Source organism: Macrobrachium rosenbergii, chromosome 28 (assembly GCF_040412425.1).
Source record: "Macrobrachium rosenbergii isolate ZJJX-2024 chromosome 28, ASM4041242v1, whole genome shotgun sequence".
In the NCBI taxonomy this organism is placed as follows: domain Eukaryota; kingdom Metazoa; phylum Arthropoda; class Malacostraca; order Decapoda; family Palaemonidae; genus Macrobrachium; species Macrobrachium rosenbergii.
In genome coordinates, this window is record NC_089768.1 from 17,453,089 (window position 1) to 17,464,672 (window position 11,584).

Here is an 11,584-nt window from a genome sequence, read left to right on the forward strand (position 1 = left end):
GCATCCTGTAGTGCTGCCCTCTGCTCAGGGACTTGGGAGCAGTACAGGGGGAGTTGGCATTTCTCGCTGTGGTGAAGAGGTCGATCATTGGAGCCTACCATAACTCTAGGCGGGAATCGACCACTCTTTGGTGTAGGGACCACTCACTGCCTACTACCTGATCCACCCTGCTCAGCTGGTACAATCTTGCTTGTTTAAGTAAGCAAGTACCATGGTCTTGTTACACATGATGACCACCAACTTTTCCTCTAGCCTCTCCTGGAAGTGCTGGAGTGCCAGCCATACAGCCCGAATCTCTGGCAGGTTGATGTGATCCTCCTTCTCCGTGGGCCCCTTGTCCCTCTCCTTCCAGGTGCACGCCACACCCCTTTCAGGATGCATCTGAGAACACCAACCTCTTGGGTGGGGGGCAGCTGAGTGGTACTCCCTGCAGGTGGTTTTTGGAGTCTCTCTACCACCACAAGTCCTCTGACACCCCTGTCTGTCACCTGCACTGGGTACAGCAGGGGCTATTGTTCTTCCTCCAGGTAATTTTCAACTGCCACTGGAGGGACTTGATGCAGGCTATCCCCCTGCGAACTAACTACTCTAGGGAGACCAGGTGCCCAATCATGATCTGCCACTGTTTTGCTGCATGGTGAGCTGACAAAAGGAAAGGATAGGAAATTTTCATCAAGTTTGCACTCCTCTCATTTGATGGGAAAGCTTTGCCACTGTTGTGTCGATTCTCATCCCCAGGTACTCGAAGGTCTGTTTTGGGGAGAGGTCCGACTTGGTTAAATTGACCACTACTTCCAGGTCCCTGCAAAAAAAAAAAGAAAAAGGACCTGGTCCCTGTGGAGTTCCACTTTGATGGCTGAGAATGCTAGGATCAGCCAATCATCCAGGTATCTCCACAGTCATATGCCCTTGGTGTGTGCCCAGACTGATACTAGCTGGAAAACATGGGTGAAGACTTGGGGCACTGTCACCAGCTCAGAGCAAAAGGGCCTTGAACTAGTAAACTATTCCCTGGGAGACAAACCTCAAGAACTTCCTGGATGTCTTGTGGATGAGGATATGCAGGTAGGCAGCCTGCCAATCTATGGCTGCCATATAATCCTTGCCCCTGATGGAGGCCAGGACCGACTGTGGCAGATCCTTGGATGGTTGTCAGGGAGGAACCGCTGGGGAGATCTCTGGTTGCATTCGTTGCTGCTCTGCCTTGAAACATGATGATTGCAGGGGCGAGGAGCAGAATGGGACGAGGGCCTGTCCCAAGATGCACTGCAGTCCCCAGTCCAAACTGCTCACTGAGCAGGGTGTGGGGCGTCCATTAGCAGGGGCTTTTGCAGTGTCAAAGGGCAGTCTGTACCCTTGCCTTGGGGCAGACACTGTCCCTTCCTCCACTCCTTGAGAAAAGGGGGGGCCGGTACTGACCCCTATCGGTGATTGGGTGCTAATTGGAGGGGGGGGGTGGTTGCAGCAAGGCCTCTCAGCTCCTGCACACCCTGCTGCTCAGGTCGATGCAACTCCTCCCTCCAATTGGAAGAGTAGGAAGCAGAGAGAGACGTTGCTCCTTTAAGTTGTTTTATGCTGCGAAGGAACAACCCACCGAAGGAGAGAAAGAAGGGGATGAAGGGCTGACACTTTGGGTGGCGTCGAGATCGAGAGCAAATAGAATTGCTTGGATCTCCTTCCGCTAGTGAGGAAGTTATCTCTCCTCCCCCTCCCAAACTCTAATGTGTCAAAAAGTCTTTCTCTCTCTGGGACTTGGCAGGGGAAGAGGGGATCAAAAGGGTCTCGACCACTCTATGGGCATAGACTGTTCTCCCTTCCCCAATACTCGTCAAAGTTGGGGGAAGGTGGAAGGTAGGGGAACCCACAGGAAACTCACATGGTTGCCATGTTGGGATCCTGAACGTTCCCAAAGGATGTAGTCTCCCTACACCATTGTGCCTTCTCCATCTGTCTGTCACAGGTGGTGAAGGCAGGAACACTGAGGGGCATGGAGAAGAGCTAAGGGTTGTTTCCCTAGAGGAGCTGCCCTTCTTACAGCATTTCTTTTGCAGAGAGACCATCGGGTTGAACGACCCCACACATTCATCATGTGCTCGTCTCCAATATGACAAACATGCACGCTGCGGGTCAACCGCAATTGGGGACATATGTTACTATAGGGCTTGCTCTTGCCCACAAGACAGAAATTGGGTTTTGAAAACTCCACTGTAGCCCTAAGCAAAAATACAGAAGGGGCGATGAAACACACAATGCTATACAATGTGCTAGGTCACACATAGGAGGTCACTCACATGGCTGGGTGATACAAAGAAAAAAGCACTGAAATGCTTCCCTCCAACACAAATTAACTATAAACAGCACAGACCTAAAGAGCTACTGGAGGAGGTTATGGCACTGGAAGGACAAGATGCTGCAGCAAAAATGAACAAAGGTTACAAAAATGTGACACATGCACAATCAAATCTCAACTAAATGAGACAATTTCAACAGACAACAGTACAGCTACATGGCTGAGAACAAAATGGACACACTACCCCCACCTATGGTCAAAGGTTAACATGCCCAGTGAGCATTTGTTCTTCATTTATAAGTCAGCAGACAGCCACAGCTCCTCATGGCGCCGAGCACTCCATCTATGAAAGAGTGGGTTTATATACCCAATGGAACAAACCACACTTGACTTATAATAAAATGCATAAAAGTCAATACTTTATATTATACTGTGTAATCTTTAATCTTTAGTAGCCACCATTTTAGTAATGGCTATTATAAATATCAAACAAAAGTTATATAATCAAGAAGTTATACAGTATGTCACAACTTACTTGAGTAGCTTTAGTAACACCTGTCAATTTTTCCACTTTTGCCTGTGCATTTGCTGCCCGCTGTTTCAGATCTTCTAAGGTCTTGGATGTTTCTATGGAAGAAAAATATATACTGTAGAACTGAGCAGGTATTTCTTTTCATAGGAGCTAATTATTTACATAGCCATAGACTCCCATTACCTATAAATAGCATTTTACCTTCACTCTTACTAACTTCTATTTAGCAAAGATGACAACCTAGAGTAATTTATATAATAAAAAGAGATAATAGAAAATTATATGTTACCTTACTTCTCTAAAAAGCTGATAACTTTCCTGTCTTTACGCATAATGCATCATGAAAGCCAATTATACATTAAACACATTTTCTGTGGTGTGACACCCAACTAAGTACAGTACAGTACCATATTAAGAGGAATATGTTGCGACCAATCACTCACATACGAAAAGCACAGTCATAGGTTGGAAAAGTTTGCTCTTCCTATGAGGCTCACAAGCTAGTTACCAGCTTCATGAAATGAGATGAAGGTGGTGATGAAATGGAGCATCTTGGATGGTGCCTCTCATTTTCTGGTGTGGGGAGAAGCACTCACAACAATCGCGCATGCCAAGTTCATTTTCATGTATGTATTCATAACATAGTGAACATTTCAGATGTCAATCAGCTTCATTCCATTTAGCATGAACACTTTAATTTTGTTGTATTAAAAAATGGAACCTAGAAGTGGAAAGCTTTCCAAGGTAATGAAGATGGATTCCCAGATGTAACCAATTCCAAAGAAGGATGCACTGTAGAAAAAACAGAGTTGGTCATGGTTAGACACAGGTAAGAGAGGAACCAGTACAGAAGTCCATCTTAAGAACATTTATCATTTAGAAAGTATAAAAGGGATGTAAAGAAATGAAGAATATATGATGGTGTACCTATTCTAATGGGTGTTTTAGAACCTCTAAGACTACTATGCTATCAGGCAAATGGATTTCAATGGAGAACCCTTATCAACCAATGCTACTGCTGTTGCTGAATAACAGCAATGTGTTCTTGTAGCTTGTACAAGAGCACAAGCTACAAGTCTACCAAATCTGAAATACTGATGAGATGGCTGTATTTTTGGGGATATACCTGTAAGAACTTTGACAGGTTTATAGGTCACTCATAAAATGCAAGGGTAAGGGACTGGCTGGATTTCAAGCACTGGTGCACAATGCCCTAAAAAACTGAACATATGCACAAATGATCAGCAAACAAGCCAGCTTCACTACTCGAACTAGGAACAGAAATCAGGTTGTCATTGCTAAGTTAATGTTAGGTTTTCTTTTGCTGCATTCTTATTTTTTAGTACGTTTTGTTGCACTTAAATCGCTATGTTATAACAGGCTATTAGTTTTCTCTTTAAAGTTAGCTTTTGTACAGTTCTCTGCTAACTTTAAGAGTACTCAGGAAGACTTGTGCCTGCTCTACTTACAGTCTAGGTTACCCTTGGTTGGCCTAACACCAATGCTTCCCAGAGCCTGGGAGAGGCAGTTCATTTGAAGTCTTGTGGGACTTCTTCTAAGAGGGCTTTCCTGAAGATGAGGAAGAGAATGGGAAAGCATTCAACAACAATACAAAGGAGTAGTAAGGAAAATGCTTGTTATTTCCTTCCTGTTCCTGGCTTGAGTATTGCTTACCCCTTGGCAAAAAAACTTCTAGGCTAGGTTTGTTGTAGCTATCATCAAAGGAGCCATGACTGATGTTGCTAGGTCATCTCCCATGATAGTATGGTAGTGGTCTGCTTGACTGTTGGATGGCAGGGAACTGTTACCCTGATCCAAAGCACAACAAACAAGAGAAACCATACAAATTGGAACAACTGCTTTACCTCCTGAGTTAACTCTAATGAAAGCTCCATTGACAATAGGGTTCAAAAAGGGGGCTGTACTAGTTACTTTCCCAAGATCATTAAGCCCACAAAGGAGCCAAAAGATCTCTGCACAAACACTGATGAAGGGGTTCTAAAAGGACAAAAACTTCCATGATTAAACAGTCCTTAAAGCATGCAATGGAATCTCCTAAGAAGAAAGTTCTCCTTCAGATTGTTTAAATTACCTATTGACCCATCCCTTCCAGGTGGTGTGAGCATCTACAGTTTTCCATCCAATTTTTTCTTTTGTCCACATGAGTGGGGAGGGGGGGGATACATAATAGAGAGGTAAAGTATGCATTAAAAAAAATTTTGTATTCTAAAAATTTGTATTTATGAAATGAATCTTACCTCTCTATTATGATAGTTGACCCCTGAATTGAACCAAGGAGGTGGGAAAGGTGCTAGGACAAAATTAATAAACACCAATAAAATCATAAAATTCCACCAGGAATAACATACTACTTACCTAATGATTAGCATCCATCTGCTGGTACGGCTGCCAAGCAGGGACTAATTCATTAAGAGGCAAGACCTCTGAACAATGCTGGAGGTTCCTTGCTAGGGATACTACCCTCACTCTGATGCAAGAGGGACACAAGGCCTTGTGCCTAGGCCAGCAGAGCAACAACAGTAAAAGAATCAAGGCCCTTACCTGACATGGGAAATATAGCTATCATAATAGGGAGGTAAGATTCATTTGAAGAATTAATAATTACAGTGGACATTACTGCTCTGAACTGTGGTCCACCAACCCATAACCTGCATATAATTATGATTTTATGCTAACATGTACCCTCTCCAAATCATGGTAGAAAATCTATAAACTTCAATATAATCAGTCAAAACAGAAATTACAGCTGCAAACACGTTCGTTGCTTTAGTATGGAAGTACTAGCAAGCAAACTAGAAAATCCCTTGTGAGAACTTTAGCACAAACATCCTGTTAGTTTGCCCTGGTAAAGCACTGAATGCAAACCAAAAGAGGGGGCAGTATGACTCAACTACATGAACTCTGGGAAAAGTGCAGGCAAAGTATGGGCATTTGAGGAGACCAGGTAGAGTGCTATTGTGTAAAGAAAACAACTAGTCTATGGCAAACATTAGTAGACCTGGGTATGACAAAACTGCAGGTGAACAGACCACCTCAGCACTCATAAGTGTTGTATGAAGAGAAATGTCACACAAAAACTCCTTCCTATATTATGCACATTCTGATGCCAATATATAGAGACTAAACAAAAAGGAAGTGGTAGTGCTGACTCAACCATGCACGCCCAGAGAAGAAGCATGGATGAAGAACCATGCACGCGTGCTCACACACACACACAAGCACAGGTGAAGGTCATTGCACTTCCCACACACACTGGGAGAGCCACTCTGCTTCTGTACCCGTTACTGTTACTGAGTTCTTCAATCAGTACCAAAGACACTAAGCGAAAACACGAACTGAGAGGTGAACAAGCACGCAAACTGCAGAGCAGTGAGAGGGAAGCTGACAAATGAAGCAATATGGAAGCTGATGACAGTAGTGTGACGTAAGCTATTTTAATGGGTGACACTATGTTTGCTAAGTTAAAGGCAGTGAGTGAGATGGATGCTACCCTCATGGCAATGTCTGAGATGAAAGCTGACCTTATGGGGAAGAATGAATGAGAAGCTTCCCTCACTGACCTAAGGTCATTTAGGTAATATGGGAAAACCAGCTAGTGCACTCTTGGTAAATATGAGTTTTTGGTGACACTTTTTGTACTTCACGCATATACCGACACAAAATGTAAAGTAAAGTACTGTACACATAGATTCAGGGTGCTACTGTTTGAATTTTCCTTAATGCAGTACTGTATTTAAATTTTCCTTTATGCAATGCATTACTACCCTAAAACAAGACTCCTTGTATTTTAATAATTTACTTACATTTTAATTTATCTATTCATTAATTTGCTAATTTACTTCTTCTCATTTAACAGCCGATTTCTTCTTCCTGTATTTCCTAATACCTTCTCTTATTTTTTTCAAATGAACACCACAATCTTTGAAAAATTGAATTTCAAGTCGATGGACCGTGTGGGCTTCTTCCATATGAAAAGGGTTCATCTTCTGAATAATAATAATAATGAAAAAATAAGAATAAACTATAAATGCTTCTGACTTACCATTGAGTCGAGTGATGGTGGAATTAAATACGCTATCTATCACTTTTTCTAGATGTAACAAAACATCAACACAATTATTAACTGTTGCCACCCTGTTTTGATCTGCTGGTAAGACAGGAATTTCATGCTGCCTGTGCACCATTATTTGTTATGTCACACAAGCTGTGAACAAAAATGCAATATCGTAATAGTTTGTATCTGAAAAGCATTAATTGTGAAATTTTAGTTTATTCATAAAAGTTGTTTAACTATACAAAATACACAATTTAAAAAATACATTACAGTACAATATTTGTTATTTCCTAAATATACAAACCAAAACCTTTTACTATTTAGGAATATTCCTGGCACATGCTGCAAACATTTTTGAAGCTTAGTACTGCGCTGTCACATCCCTGAGCAAGGGCTGACAAAAAAACTCTTGCTGCTGCTGTCTCTATTAGTGTACCAAGCCAAGGTACTTTGCCTGATGCTTGGGTATGAGAACCCAAATCCTCCTAGTTTATCCCAATCCCCAGATCACAACAAAACGTAGTCTCTGTTCTGGAGTGAATGAAAAAAGTATAAAATTCAGGCTATAAATTAAGTACTGGGGTACTTTTAACAATTCACCACTTGATACAGTGAAAAGAGGGAGTCTGAGTAGCTGAAAAGCAAAATAAAAATTTTTATGATAAAATTGATTACTGTACTTGTTACTTACCTACTGTTAAAGTTTGCTTACATCTTTGTGCTGTTAGGCACAACTGGCATTCAAAATAACCAAAAGAATAATGCTTGGCTGATCCAGATGGACTGTCTCTGTAATCACCTGTTTCCCACTAGGTGTTGCTGGAATGTTTACATTCTTGTCAGAATTCTTTATGACCACCCAATAAGATGTGGGGAGGCTAGGTAGGTTTCCACTTTAACAGTGAGTAAGTATCCTGGAGGAACACCCACTCAGCCAAGCGAACTAAAAGCTTTTTAAAAAGTGTGATCCTTCCTCGTAAGTACTGTTGCCAGACTGTGGATCCACAGTAGGGTGTAAGGTCCTCATTGCAAGACTTGTCGGCAGAGCCTTACAGGGGTTCCTCGCTGGGTGAGCAGGTTCCGTTCTCAGCTACCACTATGTTGGTCGCGAGTTCGAATCTCCGACCGGCCACTGAAGAACAAGAGGAATTTGTTTCTGGTGATAGAAATTCATTTCTCGCTATAATGTGGTTCAGATTCCACAATAAGCTGTAGGTCCCGTTGCTAGGTAACCAATTGGTTCTTAGCCACGTAAAAATAAATCTAATCCTTCGGGCCAGCCCTAGGAGAGCTGTTAATCAGCTCAGTGGTCTGGTTAAACTAAGATATATTTACTTTTAAGAGCCTTACAGGGGAAAAAGAACACTGTCTCATGGAGTACTACAGTCAAGTTAATGTATTGCAGCAGCACAAGGAGGGTTTGGAGTAAAAAGCCACAATGCCACATTTTTTAAAACAATTAGGTAGGTAGTTAATTCTTTAAGAAAGTTTATCGGAAATCTGAGAGATGGTCACAAGATATATTATGCTAATGAAATTAAATAATTTATAGTACTTTACATCACCTGTAAATAATGGGTTAAAATGTTATGTACTTTAGAGTGGTTTGGCACAAAACTGCCATATCTCTGGAAAACAAAGCCAGGTCAGTTTGGGTGCGTCCACCTCCTTAGCGAACAAAAATACACACCATACATACAAAAACAAAAGTTTCAATCCCCAAGTCAGGCAGCAGCACACAAGTCTACACCCAGTGACAGTAAAAAAAAAAAAAAAAAAAAAAAAATGCTGCCTACAAGCAGGTGAGTGGTGGACTTTCCTTATTCACCCTCTTACCTCCAAGTGAGTGGTGGACATTCCTTATTCACCCTCTTACCTCCAATTAACTATCTTACCGCCCAATTTCAATGACATTTTTCTGTTTGTGCTAAGGAATATCCCTACAAAAAAGGCAGTGGTTTGTATTTCCTTAAGAACAAACAAACATCAGCTGCAACCATAGCTGAAAATCATATACTGGTGTTGGGAATGGAGAAGAGGAAATGTGTACCTTCTAAGAGTGTACTTTCACAACTTCAAGGTTAGGAATATTATCTGTACAATGTTAAGATGAAAACTAGACAAGTACTCTTGCAGTGTTCAAGGTTGATAGAATTTTCAATTTAGGCCAAAGGCCAAGCGCTGGGACCTATGAGGTCACTCAGCGTTGAATGGAAAATTGAGAGCAAAAGGTAATAAACGTGTAACAGGAGGAAACCCTCGCAGTAGCACTATGAAACAATTGTTGGGAGAGGGTGGAAAGTATGATGGAAGAGAAAATATGAATTGAGGTACAGTAAGAGGAATGAAAGGGTTTGCAGCTAGGGACCAAAGAAACACTGCAAAGAACCCTAAGTAATGCCTACAGTGCAGCGCACCTAAGGTGCACTGATGGCATTACCCCACTACAGGGTGTTCAAGGTTGATTTGAGATGAATTTCTGTATTTTTGAATTGAGATAAATTTCTGTATTTCACTTTTATGATTTGTAGTGCTCTAGGTCTGGTCTGTCAGGTTAGGTGGAAGGTCATGGGTAGGAGGGGCAGCCACAGGCCCAGTAAGACCAAGCACCTTGATTAGGTTCGGTTAGGATGACCCCTGTATATGTCCTTAGTATAATTTTATAAATGGGTGGAAATATATATGGTTCATGTATTTGGATACCATAGGATTTAAAGCATAGTATTATTGTCTACCGGTGCATCTCTTAACCTGGCACAGGATACCACAAATCAAACTGTCTTGTCTTAGTAACAATCCTTGGCTTAAACATGTTAGGCCAGCATTGTTTATAATAACAGGATAAGGCGTTTCTCAGTATTAGCTCCGCATGGACTGTATGACACAGTTCCGCGAATATGAGACACATTATGGAGCCATATGGGTAAAAGTTCGTTTCCAGTCCGAACTCTAATTCCACATGAGGGCTATTACTAAACACGGCGAAACAGTGATTCATCCACTCTGTTTCGCCATGTTTAGTATTTCGCCGCGTTTAGTACTAGCCCGTGGGGGATTAAATGTCCCTTCAAAGTGCATTTTGCAAAACTGAAACTTAAAAAAACTCCTCAATCATTTAAATATATTCTATTTTTTATTGTGATAAATATTAATTTGCAAGAATTATGTATAAAGATTTTTTTTTTATTTCTTTATAAAGAATCAATATAATAAAAAATTGAGTAGGGATGTTTGGACCGGAAAAGGACATTATCCGCCATATGTTCAAGAAGGGATTGGCTAAGGAAATCTATTATAAAAGGAACCATACTAACCTAATGTACCCTAACCTAACCTAACCTAGCGTATTAGGCTGTGTTACTTAGTCTGGGGGCTTCGCTCCCCAGACAACCCCCCCCTAGTGAAGGAAACTCCACTTTTTACCAAAAGTTCCCCCAAAACACTGCGCATGTGCAACAGCAAAAATATAATCAGTTCTGAGGTTAATTACGGGTTAATTACAGTCGAGCGACAAAACACAACAGTAAATTCTTGATAAGCAACCAAAATACTATAGAAAAAGTCAATTTCCAAGAAAATTCCCGACGCGCAGCTAATACTTAGTTCTACCCAGGATAATAACGAGACATCAAAACAAACAAAGAAATCTTGCAAATTCAAAATGTTTCAGACTAGGTCTAGGCCTACCTAAACCTAACAAGACTACCTAGCCTAAGTCAAGGTACTCAAATAGGCTATCTAGCCTGTGCAAAATAAATACAGGAAAATACAAATAGGTATTCAAAAGTTAGCTGATTAACATATCAAAACTACTCCTTGGATAAAAACTCACCAAGACCAAGGCATTGGCCTGCTTGTTTATCTGTCAACGCCTACTTCGGCAACAGCGTCTATACAGTCACGTTGGTCTCCCAGAACAGCTGACTGGTGTCATTATCATATTCATTGTTTGACGGATGACGATTACTCTTCCTGCTTCTTCTTACACAAAATGTTATAATTAATTTAATTATCTACGATACTATACGATACGTTTACATATATTACTCGCGTATCTTCAAGATATACCACAGATAAAGGAACTCTGTTTACAAGGCTTAAATATTTTTACATATAATCTCTCGCCCCCTTCTTCCTTCTTACACAAAATGTTAAAATTAATCTAATTGGCCGTAATGCTACACGATATGCTTAATATATTACCAGGCATATCTTCTATATATACCACAGATAAAGGAGTCCCTGTTTACGAGGCTTCAATGTTTCATTTAATAATCTCTCGCCAAAATTAAAACCTGGTTACGAGAAGTCCAATGAAGAGCGCACGAAGACACTCAACAGAAAAAAATACCTAAATAGTATACATTTATCTGCATGAGCGTTAGATACCTGAACCAAGACGTCAAAGTCGCATACAAGTCAGGTACTACGTCAAAATCTCAAGGAGAAAGAGCCCGTGCTGACAAGCCAACTTATTTTAGAAATTCGATAAATCTGTTACATGATCACTGTTTCTTCGCATTTCTTGCTTATTTATTTATCTAGTTATTTATGCATGTCTTGTTTATTTACTTATTTATTTATTTTTTATTTGTCGGCTACAGTCTGTAGAAATCTGCAAGTTTTATGTCATGATTAATAAGAAAAAAAAAAAAACTCATAGAATTAGGTCAGTCGCTTCAGAACC

The 11,584-nt window shown here is 40.9% G+C and overlaps 1 protein-coding gene across 2 annotated transcripts in view; it reads right to left on the reverse strand.

Moving 5' to 3' along the window:
* LOC136854088 (WASH complex subunit 1-like) overlaps positions 1 to 11,584 on the reverse strand; it is a 68,279-nt gene that overhangs the window by 51,692 nt on the left and 5,003 nt on the right. Inside the window, exons 2-4 of one of the 2 annotated variants that reach the window (XM_067130242.1) lie at positions 10,730 to 10,875; positions 6,886 to 7,047; positions 2,826 to 2,917 (exon numbers count right to left, since the gene is read on the reverse strand). In XM_067130242.1, coding sequence (XP_066986343.1) covers positions 2,826 to 2,917; positions 6,886 to 7,027 — 234 coding nt within the window. In that variant the 5' untranslated portion in view covers positions 7,028 to 7,047; positions 10,730 to 10,875. Of the gene's footprint in view, positions 1 to 2,825; positions 2,918 to 6,885; positions 7,048 to 10,729; positions 10,876 to 11,584 lie in introns of those variants that run through there. The other variant, XM_067130244.1, reaches the window with a different exon arrangement.